The sequence below is a fragment of the Protobothrops mucrosquamatus genome, unplaced genomic scaffold (assembly GCF_001527695.2).
Source record: "Protobothrops mucrosquamatus isolate PMUCROS unplaced genomic scaffold, P.Mucros_1.0 scaffold211, whole genome shotgun sequence".
Classification (NCBI taxonomy): domain Eukaryota; kingdom Metazoa; phylum Chordata; class Lepidosauria; order Squamata; family Viperidae; genus Protobothrops; species Protobothrops mucrosquamatus.
In genome coordinates this window covers 79,940-95,241 of record NW_015386565.1, presented here as the reverse complement: position 1 = coordinate 95,241, position 15,302 = coordinate 79,940, and the positions used below count along the sequence as shown (strand labels likewise).

At 35.9% G+C, this 15,302-nt stretch overlaps 1 protein-coding gene across 2 annotated transcripts in view; it reads right to left on the bottom strand.

Annotated features, from left to right (window-relative positions):
* Positions 1-12,664, bottom strand: part of LOC107285744 (Y+L amino acid transporter 2) — a 19,083-nt gene extending 6,419 nt beyond the window's left edge. Inside the window, exons 1-6 of one of the 2 annotated variants that reach the window (XM_015813979.1) lie at positions 12,458-12,664; positions 6,932-7,453; positions 5,417-5,542; positions 4,352-4,496; positions 4,019-4,142; positions 590-693 (exon numbers count right to left, since the gene is read on the bottom strand). In XM_015813979.1, the coding sequence (XP_015669465.1) occupies positions 590-693; positions 4,019-4,142; positions 4,352-4,496; positions 5,417-5,542; positions 6,932-7,436 (1,004 nt within the window). In that variant the 5' untranslated portion in view covers positions 7,437-7,453; positions 12,458-12,664. The remainder of the gene's footprint in view (positions 1-589; positions 694-4,018; positions 4,143-4,351; positions 4,497-5,416; positions 5,543-6,931; positions 7,454-12,457) is intronic. The other variant, XM_015813980.1, reaches the window with a different exon arrangement.
* Positions 12,665-15,302: the final 2,638 nt, after the last annotated feature.

Sequence of the window (15,302 nt, the reverse complement as noted above, 5' to 3'; positions counted from 1 at the left end):
CTGACCAAAACTGGATGCAGTATTCCAAGTGTGGCCTTACCACACTTGGAATACTGCATCCAGTTTTGGTCACAACGATATTGATTTCTGATGGTTTGAGGAAAAGGAACAAAGAAGAGTAGTTTCTTAAGAGAAAAAGAGTGATAACAAAATAAATTTCACTAAATAGGAGTATGCTGTGCTATTTATTTATTTGTTTATTTATTTATTTATCATTCCACATACAATTTAATAAAATAGCATTTTATTTCCCCCCGATGGGATACACAAGAATTGCTTAATTTTCACAGTAATTTCTCCAGCAATTTTCAGCCTATTTTGGTTTCAATTAAATTCCAAGAGAGGTCATGAGTTCGCCTCCTCTTTGGCTTTTTGACTCGTGGTACCTCCTACCCTTCATAGATTGCTGGAAAACTCTTTTCCCTAGAGAAAATTCAAGAAATGATCCACCCAGTTTCTTTTCCTAAAAAGCCTGAGGCAGAATTTTAAAAAGCTCTTTATGCTCAGCATTACATTGCACAACAGAAACATTTATTAAGAATTGGCTACTGACTTATCAGCCCAGTATTCATTTCCTAGTGTCTCATACCTTGACGCTGCAATAATTGATGAGTTTAATCCTCCATAACAAGACATTGCCACTGCAATAGGAATGATCCATTTAGCATGGCTAAGAGCTTCATTACCAAATGTCTGCAACAGAAAAACATAGAAGAAAAGATTCATTCAGCTAGCTTTCCTAAGTCAGGGAAATTGACTGCATGAAAATTTAAGTTCTAGCATAAAATTATACTCAGTGAATTCTGACAAAACCAGCATCTTGATAGAGTCTTTGAATTTAGGTACCTAACAGGGACAACTAGATTTCTAGTGATTAAGTAATAAAAGACAATAAAGACATAAAATAATTATTATGATGTGATAAGATTTTTTAATAAATATGGGAGAATTTTGTACAGTCCCAAATTTTTTGTAGGTAGTAAAAGAAATAGTCAACTATCTTATTTGCTTCTACCCACCTAGCATTTCAAAAGCATGCAAATGCAAGTAGATTAATAGGTATCATTTCATTGGGAAGGTAACAGCATTCCATGCACCTTTGGCATATAGACATGCTGGCCACATGACCATGGAAAATGTCTTTGGACAACACTGGCTCCCTTGGCCAAGAAACGGAGATGAACACCTCGCCCTAGAATCATCTTTGACCGGACAACCTTTACTCATATTTGTTCTACCGCAAAGTTTCCTAACATGGGGCTCTCCTGAAGTGTTGAAACTACATGGTCAAGAATTCTCAGCCACTTTGCAAATAATGTCTTCTCTTTATATTGCCTTCAAATTGTAGTCCAAACTGTATCTGGAGATGACCAGGTTAAAGAGGCTTTTGTAATAGTTCCATAAGATATGTATGTACGTATGCATGTATGTGTGTTTGTTTGTGTGTGTGTGTGTGTGTGTTGGTATATTGTAGAGGGAAGAATAATCAACTTGTAAAGGAGAATATATATAGCTCAGGATTGAAATGAGGGGCCCTTGGTGCTCTCTGAGCTTGGCTGTTTTCTTGCAGAGGTTTCATTACCTAAACTAGGTAATGTAATCAGTGCACTGATGATGTTACCTAGTTTGAGTAATAAAACATCTTCAAGAAAATAACCAAGCTCAAAGACAACCAAGGACCTCTCAATAATCAACATTGTGAGAATAAAGGAGTGAGAAAATGAATGATACTGAGTACGTACAGTATGTGCATTGTGTATGTTGTAGAAAAATATAATTTGATTCTATCACTTTAAATAAAAGCTTTCCCTGACTAATAATGAGGTATTCTCACAAGTCAGTGATTCCAATTAAATAGAAAGTTGTTTTCAAGTGTGATAACTTAGGAAGAAGCAAACCTTTTGAACTGGCAGGCTGGTTTAGAATATTGAAAGCATACTATAAGAAAGGTGCCCATGGGAACAGGGGTGGGTGGGTGGGTGAGGGGAACAAATGATAAAAACAGTGCCATGATGCTGCACACACAAAAAAAGAGCTTGGTTTGTGATGTTGTGACACTGCTTTAGTTATTTGGGGTGAAAGTATCAGATCATTTGGACACTCCTCCCTATCATGGTTAGCTTGTTTATAAAAAATGGCAGCCAAATTATTGTGACCAATAACAAAACATCTATTGACCAAAACACAAACTCTAGAGGTTGTACCTATCAGTTCCTCCAGCCCTTGAGGATGCTTTCTATCATGTTGTTATGGTTATCCTGGACAGGTGGATTGCCAAACTTCCATACAGCACACCAATCATTTTATAAGTATACTTATCTTATTACAAAATAATTAAAATTTGTAGCTGGCTTGCTTTGCTTTAATTATTTTGTAAACAAGATAATAATTTATTATCCCTGTAATAAAATAAAATGAGCCAAGGGTATGAAACCTAGTGGGAACCTTTGGGCAACATACTGCTGATTCTTGATATAGAGTTGATATTTCTGTTCTGCTTTCCACCAGTATTCCACTTTAGTGTTCGGAGGTCAGATTGACCATGCTGCAATTCGAAAGAGATGTTCCTGAATCAACACTGGATTCAAGTGTTGGATGAGAAGCAACAATTCATGGGAAAGGAGTCCTGTGTCTCCGTCTATTTATGTCCTCTGTTTAATGTCCATGGAACTTACTGCTCTAAAGTAAAGTAACTCCCAGGGTCAAAGTATTCCCAAAGAAGAACATTTGATAGCTTCCAAAACATGGGTTGCTTCTTCAGAATAATAACTCACTTTAAAAGCAAGACACAATCTTGCTAATTCAGAATCAGGAGGTTACATTTGCAATGCAATGATAATGTTGCTTAGTGATAATTTCTAACAGCTTCCTGTCTATTTCCTAGATTCTTAGTTCTTAACTATTGCTCTTCTACATGTTCTGAATAATTTATATATCTCTATTTTTGTCCCTTAATCACTGATAAAAATGTCTAATTCTGTTTCTAAACTCTCAAACTTCAAAGATTGCAAAATATATGCAAATATATTTTATTTCCTTATTTACTGCCTACAATTTTAATTCAGAATTATACTCATAATAAATTCCATCACTTGAAAACAAGGAGTCATTGCTATATCCATAAATTGCCATCTCATAAATTTTAACAGGAAACCAATGAATTGCATGCAGCTCTGAGCATCCAGCAAGACCTAAAATTCATTAGCAAAATGATTGCATTTTGATTGTAATAGTTCAGACCATGGGCCAGGGGGATATTCAGTTTATATGAAAATAATGGTTTGTTTACCAGGTGATTTTTGCTTGCATTTGCACCCTTAAACAATTGCAATACCTCTCCTACCTCCAATGGGCCAAAAGAGATTCAGCCATCTAGTGATACTGCAAAAGTACTAAATTATCTGGCTTTCTAGGAGCTCAAGGTTTTTTCTACTGCACATGTTGCTTCTTGTATCAAAGCATCTAAGAAAATGAGCTGATATTAAGTCTGATGTATATTTCTGTGACTCAAAATCTAAAAGACTACTAAGATTTAAAATCAACAAAGAGTGTAATTGATTTAGTCACATGCTGTCTCTATCCAACATAGATTTCCCATAGCAGCAGGAAATTTTACAAGGGTATTTGAACACATGAGAAGTTTGGCTTAGTAGCACCTGTAACATATGGCTCTGATGAAAACAATGCTATGCCATTTCATGCTGTGCTTTTGTATGTGCCTCATGACATCATACAAGATCCCAAAGGGATGGAGTTGTGCAATATCACAGCACTGCTTTTGTTATTTTGATGAAAGCAGCAAGGCACTATGGACATTGTGTTTGGACTGAATGAAAGGCAAGTGGTAAGTAGACATAAAAATATATAATGTGTTTATTATTCAGGTCAGCCTTCTTCAACCTGCTGTTCTTCAGATGCATTTAAACTCTTGGAGTTGCAATTCAATACCTGTAGATTTTCTGAGATTGGGGAAGGCTGCCCATCAGATGCACCCAACAATTTATAATGCACAACATACCACAGCCACGGCATCACTTGTTAAGAGAGCAGACATATCCAACACGACATAGTAGGCCACATTGGTCAGCAAGTAAATAATAGTCACTATAGGCATTGATATGGCAATGGAAAGTGGAAGGTTTCTGAAGAAAGAAATAAAACAGCAGAATACATTAAGTGCACCTGAATTAAGGATGAATCCAAACGGATAAAGCAAGTATTAATACAGCAGTTTATATATGAATGTATCTTTCTACATTACTGACCTTAATCAAATATATATACATAAAGAAACCCATGCCATATGCAAAAGGATGAGGAAGAGATATATTTATCCAGCACAAACACATACCTTTCTGGGTTTTTCATTTCTTCAGTGACAAAATTCAATGTATCCCATCCAGAGTAGGAAAAGAGGGCAGAATAAAGAGCAAGTGCAACAAATCCTGCATTTGTTGTGGAACCTTCAAATGGTTCCTTAAGGTTTTCAGTTTTTCCTGAAACATCAGAAATGTGAGGTTTTGTTTAAATTTAGGCATATAGGTATTTTATATGTACTCAGGTAAAAGTGGGCAGGAGTGAAATATTCACTGCATAAAAATCATGGTCACATTTTTCCTTTCCATAACTCAATTCATAGTTGGTTATATTGCTTGTATATTCTTTTTACCCTTCTGGGAAGCAAGTTTCTTCATACCAGTTTTCTGGCATCAGAGGAGATAAGTTACAAAAGATCATTATTTAGTTATGTGAGGAAAGATATGCCGCTTGGAAGCAAGTTCTATACAATGACACATTCTTCCAAGAATTTTCTTTATAGAGTTACTTTGCCCCCATTAGATTTAAAAAGAGCTAATAAAGATAATGAATGAACTCAAAGCAGCTCCCTGTTAAAAAAATATAAAATAAAAAACTACATCTGGATTGCTCAGGATAATTGCTGCAATCTAATAATTATCTGCTAGTATATGGTTAAAGGTGTTTTTGGAAATAATGATGACTAAGATTTTGACACATTACCAAAAAAATGGATTTCAAGAAGGATGGGATGCTGATAAAGATTGTTTTATCCACTCTTAAAAGCTAGGTATTTTGATGTGTTCTCTGGTCTACAGTCATAAGAATAATTAATATAATTTACTCAGTTACAACCATAGATCTGCATGTCCAATATCAAGTTATTCAGAGCATTGTAGAAATTGGAAACAAGAGTTGTGTGGAAACAAAGTGCCAAGAGGTCCATGACTCTAGAATGATGGATCACAATGTTTTTTTTTCCTGCATAGGAGGAATGAATCATGTCAAATATATACACACTGATATCACAGAACGAAAAGGTAAAGTGTGACTTAAAATCAATCATTTCCTCTAACTACTATTTATTTTGCCATATTTATAACAGTAAGTTCCTTCTTACCTTGACTAATTTTATAAAGGCCCACAGCTATGACCATGATAAGAGCCATCACTTTTGCATAGGTGAAAAGATCCTGTACTCGGGTTCCCCACTTCACATTGACACAATTAATAAAAGTCAGGGAGCCTTACAAAAAATAGGAAACAAACATAATAAACATTGTTAGCTGCATTTAATTAGAACACACAAGCTATTTGAAGTATCTCTTTTAACAGTCTGGCTATTTTTCGAAAGTGTAGGTGAATGTATTAAAGAACTACAGGTAGTCCTTGTTTAGCACCATACTTGGGACCAGCAACTCAATTGTTAAGTGAAGCAGTTGCTAAATAAAATTACAATTGTGCCTATGACTGTACGTCAGCTTTCTTTTGCTTTACAGACCTTTGAAGATTGTAAATGCAGGGATTGGTCATAAAGTTACTTTTTCATCATCGTCATAACTGTGAACTGTCACTGAAAGAAGCATTTGCTAAACAAGGACTACCTGTAAAGGTCAGCACCCAATGCAGTCCAAAAACAAATTTGCTAGCAGCATATAGATAAAAATGAGTCATCTCTTTTTCCTCCATATCCCTTCAGCAGGTGGCAGAAACCAAAACAATTGGAACAATATAAACTATTCTTTAAAGAAAATACTGATTTGTAAATGGTTTATTTGATGGATAATGCTGTAATTTCTGAACATGTTTAACCAGATTTGCCAGTTTTGAAATGGAAATATAATCAATCAGATCATAAGAGTAAACAACGAAGAAATGCCATCCTAAATGTCCTCTTATTTCGCCGGCAGGCTGATTAAGACAAATTGTGAAAATTTGTTGCAATACTGCACATATTTTCAGAAAAATAAATCACACTGAGTGCAGTATTACAATTTTCATTAAACATTGAAAAGATTGCACAATTTTTTGAATTCTTTCCTCAGACATTTAATTTATATAGGTTTGGGAAACCTTTTTGTTTCATTTCAAGTTCCTATTTTTAAAGAGCAGAAATGTAAATGATATTACAGGGGTGTCGGGAAGGTGAAAAGAAGTTCAGTTTCAGTTATATGTTGAATATATATAACAATATATGACCATTTTTAGGTGCAAGGCCAATAATAGTTAATTGTGAATTTGTTGCTCAAAATAGCTGGAAGCCACCAGATTGCCATTGTCTAGATTGCATGTCCAAAGTTATAATGTTGGGTTAAAGGACAAAGGGGGTGGACTAGATCTAAAGGACAAAAGGGACATTTCCAATGAAAACCAAAATCTAAAATCACCTGCGTGCATACTCTTATCTCTCTGGTAGTTAGCAGTAAACTATACAAAAACCTTTCATATTTAATTGTTTTCATCTTCAAACCAAGTCTACTGAGCTAATAAGAATTTAGAAAGTTCTTCTGATAAAATGGCAGTTTCTGGAATTTTTGGGGGGTCACTGTTCCAGAAAATGAATAAAACATATTATATTCTAAAACTGTACCATATATAATAAATTATTTCTTTGACCAAGTGAAATTTTACTTACAGATGCAGGCTGCTGCAATCAATCTAACTGCTCCATAGGGTGGCTCACAAAATGGAAATATTGGCTGAACAATGTAATTAGCAAAAGTAATTGCTATGACTGCCTGTGTGGTAGGTTCAATGATCAACAAGGAAGACCATAGTCTGATAAATGCTATAAATCCTCCAAAAGCTTCTAGAATATAGGCATAGCTTGCTCCTGATTTAATTATGGATGTCCCCAGTTCAGCATAACACAATGCTCCAAACAAAGAGAAGATCCCGCCAAGGGCCCAGAGTAGAAGTGCGAGTCCATATGAGCCACTATACATCAGCACACCCTTGGGTGATACAAATATTCCTGATCCAATCATGTTCCCTACAATTAAAGAAATGCCATTAAGCAAGGTGATTTCTTGTTTCATTTGCATTTTTTCCTTCTTGTTCTCTGCCACTGAGTCCAAGTCCTGTAATTCATTCTTGGATTTGTGTTTTTTATTACAGCATGTTGTCCAAGGACCCGTCATCTTCAGTTAATCATTACCTGGAAATAAGAACGAGAGAATGTTTTGTCTGGGGGGAAAAATGCGGAAACAAGGAACAGTTATACTGTAACACTTTAATTCCATGGAGGCTCATTTCTGTTATCAGTAGGCCAGGAGTTTTCAAATATTTTTTCAAACCATTGAATATGTTAGTTTAATAACAATAATCAACATCAACATCACCTAAAACCCCTAATCCAAACTCTTGTAATTAAAGTGAATTCTTTGTTTATTTCCTTAGTCTTTCACAGAACCCCATCAAGTTTTCATCCAAGTCTAAGGCCACAATCTCTGGTGCTCCAGGGTTTTTCCTACATGTAACTGCCCCTCATTGCAAATACACCTAATGCACTTGTTTTATAAGATAAGAATGCTTTGCTTGGACAGAGGATAGGAGAAGAAAGAAAACTTTAAGTCTAAAATTCATGATTAGAAGACCTACTTTTCTTTGCAGAAAAGTCTTCATAATAAAATTATGATTTTATGGTTCATGAAAAGCAGACTTTGAAACATTGATTCCAGACCTTTCCTAAATAAAAACAAAAGTTTATTGGTTTGGTTAGAAATTTAAAATACTAGTTAACACATAGTACATAATATTACTATGATTAATTTTTACTAGAAGCCTAAGCAGTGATAGGCACCACATAAAGTTTAGCTATTACTTTGTGTACTACACATGGAAACTTAATTTGGAGAACTTTCTTTTGAGAGCACCGTATGCACCAAAGTTAAAACCATACAAAGGACTATCCAAGATTGACTCAATAGTTTTTGAAGGCTAATATAGTATTTCTTCCCATTTCTACATGCAGAATACTACTAGGGGGATAATTGCTAAAGTGACTCAGGGACTGTCACTGGAAAATTTGGACCAATCACTGTCTTTCAGGCAACCCACACGATTGAGAATTAGGAGATATGAGTCATATAAAGCACTTTAAGTTCTCAAACAAAAGGTAGAATCTCAGTGCAATTGACAGTCACTTTCTCTTAGCCTACAATGCCAGGATGGGCAACAGGTCAGCAGTCAGTCAATTCTTGTTGCATCCAATGGATCAAACACTTGGTTGATCTGGAAAAAGAACACACCTTGGACTGGTAGGAAAACACTAAAAAGAAAAAAAAATGAGTTGTTTTTTTTGCTACAATATCTGAGAAATATTTGAGGAAGCCCTATCAGATTCTGGAGCATCCAAAATTATCTCCTCAAATCTGCCTTCTAACTTCCCAGTTTCAGCCACTTGAGGTAGTCATCTAACATTATTTTATTTTTGTTTTTAACTGTTTTTATTATATTTATATATAACTTTTCTGTTTTTATGTCTTTTTGTGCATCATCTAGATTTGTTCTGTGAGGGAGATGGATGGTTTCTAAATGTGCTAAATAAATAACATGGCCTTGGAGTTAATCTCCACTTCCTCCACTTCTCTTCTTATTAAATATAAAGTATCTTCTTTCAGCCAGTGAAACACTGACTAACCTCAGCTATCGCAGCTTTTTTTTTTTTCATATTGAGCATGAATATTGCTGGCCCATAGACATTTTCTAATTCATGCATGTAGTACTTTATGCATTCCAGCTTTCCTTTGACCCAAGAGATTATAACTGGATTCTTATGCTAATCCACAATGTGATTTGGTTCAGCATCTTTTGTGAATAAAGTCACTGAAGCTTGTTGCAGAAATCATGATTAAAATAAGTGTGACTAACTTGACTTAAAATGTGAGCCCAGCTATATTATCTCAAACTGATAGCCAGAATTACTTCTGTGGAAATAGCCTGACACACATAACCCATGATACGAAACTGTAGTTTCTTGACATTTTGATATTAGTGTATTACAACAAACAAGCCCAGCAATGCACAAATTAACTCCAAGTTTACCAGCTGGCAGCAATAATTCCTGAATGTTCTCATTTGCCTTAATGACAAAAAATAGCTAAGAATCAACAAAGACTTTCAGAGAGTTCCTCTGCTAAAATGAAGAAACCAACATATTTAAGATTCTGAAAGAATGCAGTTATAGCATATGTACAGAGAAGTCATTGCAGTTTGACTGTCAGCAGGGATGTGGAATAAATTTATGCAATTCATATTTGAATGTGAACATATCACATTTTTAATAATTAGAATTTTAATAAAATTCTAATTATTCTCCACATTTCTCCTGACTCCAAATTTGCAATATATCCACCATTTTTTTTTTAAAAAAATGCAATTCGGGAAATCAATAGAAGCGATTATATGTAGCTCAGGGTTGAACTGAGGCTTGCAGACATTTCATTAACCAACTAGGTAACATCATCATCAGTGTGAGTGAGTGTAGGATTTGCTTTCTGTTTAGGGAAAGTATATATTAGGGCAGTGGTGGTGAACCTATGGCACGGGTGCCAGAGGCGGCACTCAGAGCCCTCTCTGTGGGCACGCGTGCTGTTGCCCCAGTCCTAGGCCTTCAGCTGGGTTTTATAAAACCTTTTCGCTTTAGGCCTCTGCCGCCGTGTGCAAAAAAAAAAAGGTTCAATCAGTCAATTTCAACTTCTCGCGGGGAAAAAAAAGATCTTGCAAAGTTGGAACTGATTGATTGAATTTTTTAGTCCCACCCAGTCTGCTGTTACCACCGCAGCCACGCCCACCCATTGGGCCACACCTACCCAATTGGCCACACCCACCCAATGGGCCACACCCACCCGGCACCCGACGATGCATAAGTGGGTTTTGGGTTGCAGTTTGGGCACGCGGTCTCTAAAAGGTTCGCCATCACTGTATTAGGGGAAAGTCCTCACAAAACTATTTTCAATCTTGTTTTCCTTGTTTGCATGCCATCCTCAATACAATTGGATTCAAAGAAAATTCAGATAATTATTTATAATCTAGTGTAAAAAATGTGGTGGGATACTTTCTTTCAAGTCAGGCTATTATTCGTCATAATAATTACCTTGTTATTACAAAACAGCCAAAGAAAGCCTACTGAAATGTGTAAGGAATATTACTGGTAGGGAATATTACTTTGCTCATTTTTCATGACAAACACTCTAAAGAATTAAGCAGCACAGTAAAAATCATCTGTATAGTACCTGAGCCCATTAGATTATATTCTTTAGCCTGGGGGTGGGGGGTGGGGGGGGGTAGGAGAGAATTAAGAAAATCAAATTATTTAGTGATGGTGATGATGTACTGTGTTTATTTGAAGGGTGGCTTGATGAAATGATGAGAATAAACTGGGGCAGAATGACCTGTCCAAAAATGTGAAGAGCCTTTGCTAAGTGAACATTAAAAGCTTAGATTAAACCAAGAGCATTTTTGTTTTACAAAAAGTTTATAATGTGAATTAGCAATATCATTTGGTGTAACGGTATTATTTTGCATTTTGTAATTATTAGTTCAGTAAATATACAGAATGATTCTAAATTGCAAAATACATTATATTCTGGTAGAGGAAAAATTGAGAAAAGTAAGACTAAGGGAAATTGATTTTTTTATGTTGTGGATGAAGATATATGTTGTACGAAATTAATAAACTGACTCCTATTCTTCATAACAGCATCTATATAGATTTTTGTTGAATCCGGAATATACCCTTTCTCAAGAAAGGGCCTGTAGTCCACAAAAATTATATAATAATTTTGTTCATAATTAGGGTATCACAGGTCTGTGACCCTACTTTGACCTTCTATTTTTCACTATCTTTACTACTTCAGTTGATGTTTGAGCCAGAACTCAGTTTAAATTCTGTATTTTCTTATCTCTTCGGTTCTTTGCTTCTTTCCTTCCCCTGGGCAGAGACTTATATCACTTCTCTGCTCCGAGTTCCTGGTCTGGTGAAGTTGATATTGTTTACTACTGGTGCATGGAAAGAGAGTATGTAGACTAAAAGCAGATCTCTGTTTTGGAGTTCAACTCCTATAAGCCTTGGACAACATGTCCAGTGGCAACGAACTGTGAGAATTACATCAGTGGAACATTTATTTATCTGCTTTTACAGTACTGGATGAGCTCATGGAACAGTTAAATAGATTTACAATACTAAACTGCCTGGCTGTTATGGTTTGCATCAAACATTACTTTCATAATCTTAGGAAAACTTTCCTGAGAGATAGCATAAATTGCCCCAAGATGTTTCATCTAAAGCAAACCACTTGTTCAAAATCACAGTGATGTATCTATAAATATTTTCTAGCTTGCTCATTGTATTTGTTACAGTATGAATTGGCAATGAAACCCATGCAAAGTTCATTTGAGTTTACCACCCCTTGCCTACTTAAAGTAATATCTTCAGAAATAAACGGAGGTGAATCATCAGTGAGGCGTTTGTTACTTTTGACATTTCACTTGGGTGAGATGTCTATGTATACAAATGAAATAAAAGACTCTTAAATAATGTATCATGTAATAGAAATGCTTTTACTAGTTTGTAAATAATTAATGGGTACGTAGAAAAAATAACTATACTAAACCATGTATGAGATCAACTATAATACTGGAAAATCAGCCGAAACAGACCTCAGTATACAATATAGCTATTGAGTGTGATTAAAAATAAGCTGTAAGAGAAGTGTTTGTTGTATGAACATTTGCCCAAGCTGAAATATCCTAAATGTACAAAACAAAACTGTCATCAAGAAATGCCTTCCCAAATGTTATACTATTGAACTAAATCTTCCTATCCTTTGAATGGATACAATTTAATATGCAGTGTCCCCTACCTCCTAATATTTCCTAGGGCCACATGCTATTTTTCTGCTTATCTACAATATTGAAAAAGTTCCTCTGTTTCACTTTCTCTAACCTAGTACTTACCAGATCCATAGGACTACAACAAATATTGATGGGGTATGATGGAAGCTGTAGTCCCAAGTATCTTGAAGAGCTAGTTAAGAAATATGTTTTCCAATGAACATTTTTTAAAATGTAATTTGAAAAACAAGATCCTCCCTTGCTTTACCTTTTCAATGGCCCCTTTCTAACGACTGAAAATATCAAAAGGAAAAGTCATTCCTACCTGAAATTAGTCAGTAAGGGTAAAAAGGAGTTATACGGAGGCTCACCCATGAACGATATCTTCCTTACTTTAGAGGGAAAGCTGCTGTAACTTCAGAAATGGAATAGTGATCTCACTCTAAGTAAGCAGCAGAACAAACAGCTGCCTGATGCAGAGTGGAAACTGATATGAATATGAATAGCCTCTTCGCTCTTTCTCTTCCCTCTTCTGTGTGTTGCTATTTGAGCAGGAAATCCACGATGAGCCACTACAACAACAACCAATAAAATAAACTCTCTTCCACTAAAAGCTCAAGTGTACTAATGAGCTGTAACTGTTGAGGTTACACCCAGTCTTTAGTTTCATGTAGATATTGTAGGAGAACTGTGTCAGTCTATGGTAGCCAAAAAGAATCCTAGGAATGTAGAACACAACAAAAGGAGTCTGGTAGACCCCTTTCAGACTACTAAATTTCATTAAAAGTCATACGGCTTGTGAAAAAAATGCTGAAAAGATTCCTGTTGTGTTCAGAATATCTCACAAATGTACTGTGCTTGATAAAAATAAAAGAATTCAACAGGATCTGATCTGATTTTAAGGGAGACTTTGCTTTATGTGGTCAGGGATCAGCTCCACATTCCTAGGATTTTTCATTGTTCCTTTAATTTCAGTGTAAACTGGGTGATTCTGAATATTTTTTACAGCAATGCTTCCTAAACCTTTTCCTTCATATCCCTAAACTACTTATCAGAAAGTCCTTTTTAACCACTTATCAGAAAGCACTTATTTAAATATCCCTATTGTGATTGGCTGATGGTTTCATGTGTCATTATCCAAAGAAAAATCACTTTTATCCAATTTTGGGTATAATTTACCCAAGTTTGAGAACTTTTAAGGAGGGTGTAAACATAAACCAACTTGTTTTAAGAGCAAGGAATAGAACTAAGGCTAGATAGAAGTATGAGCAGAAAGGAATTCAATCATGAGTCACTAATTCAGAGTCAAAAATCAGCCAAGCCAGAAGAAAAGATCAACAATCTCATAACATAATAAGTCAGGGATCACAGCGGAAGATATTACAATGGGTGTGTAAAATTCTGATTCCAAAAAATCATTAGGAACTAGTTTCACGACTAGCTGAACATTAAGCAAAACAAATGAATCCAGCCCACATCTAGACAAATGTTCTATGTGCTTTTCTGAGACACAAGTGTCTACTCTAGCAAATAGGAATTAAATTTACATTCCTGAGAGTAACGATTACCCAGACAAGACAAAATAGCCTAAAATGACTCCCAGACTCATTGCTTAATGCTTAATAGCAGATACTGGACACAGTTACAGGATAATGTAAGATCACAGATGCAGAAATACAGAGAAAATAGGGCAAGGTAAATAATAAGTGAAACAGGTTGAAAACATCGATGTTTAAGATAATTAGGACAAAAATCTTATGCATTCAGTGGTTTCATACCACAGCTAGATTTGTTACTAGCTGCATACTGTAGTTTGTAGTTTGACATGTTAATTTATTAATTACATTTGTTGACTGCACACAGAATGACTTTGGGTGGCAGACAATTAAAAAACATAAAAAGTAAAAAAAAAAATCAAAACCTTAATAAAGAAAATATGATCAAACAGGTAAACAACAAACACAATAACCGTAAACCAATTCACAGTGAGGCTTATTTCAATGTATGGAAAAATGCCAGATCTTTAAGGCTTGTCTAAAAGATAGCATGGTAGTGGTAATCTTTGTCCATGATTAGGCCAAATAAGTTAAAACCATATAACGCTGCATGGATTGTCCCTGCAGCTATGTGGGACAGACTGTGAGGAAGCTAACCACCAGATTATAAGGTCATGAGTGAGTGGTTAGAAATGGAGACCTGAAGTTAATGGTAGCCTCACATTGCAATGAACAAGGACATGTATTCAAGGTCCAATCTGGGTCAGTCACTGGGACTAGAGGTTTAGTCTTCCAAGTTTTCAGCCTCCTGTGGAGCCCATTCTTAGGGAACTTCTCTCTACCCAGAATGTGTACTTTGGGCTATTCTATGCATAGTATTGATATGGTGCCTTGTTGCATATGGCTTTTTAATTATTGATTGAGGTGTTGATGGCTAGCTATTGGCTGTTGTTTCCTTGTGCTGCCTAGTCTTTGGCTTCTAAGAACTTGATAAGCTGGTGGTAAATCAGCATTCCTGTTGATTGACAAGGAGCCAGTTTCCCAGGCTTCAATCATTTCCCTGGCTATTTTTGTATCTGCTCAGCCAACAATCTTAGTAGCTGTGGAATTGAATGTATGTCCTTGTTAATTGGCAGCATGGTGGCTCAGCGGTTAAGACACTGGGATTGTCAACTGGAAAGCCAGCAACCCAAGTTTGAGACCCGAGCACCATCCTCTCCCCAGCTCCTACCAACCTACCAGTTCAAAACCATACAAATGGGAGTAGATAAATAGATACCACTTCAGTAGGAAAGTAACAGTGATGTCATGATAGTCACATGATTGCAGAAATGTCTTTGGACAGTGCTGCCTCAATGGCCTTGAAACGGAATGAGCACCACCCCCTATAGTCAGCAATGACTAATGGAGTAAAATCTGCAGGGACTCCTTGATCTTTTTATTTGTCACCTTATTCATTGCAATGTGAGGCTACCAGTGAGTCTGGGTCTTCTCATCTGACTGCTCACTTGTATTCAATTTCACATATATTTAATTTTGCAGCTATTATGATTGTTGGCCAAGCAGGGACAAAAATAGCCAGAGAAATGATTAAAGTCTGGGAAATAGGCCCCTTGTCAGTCAATAGAAATGCTGATTTACCACCAGCCTATCAGGTACTCAGGAGCTGATGGT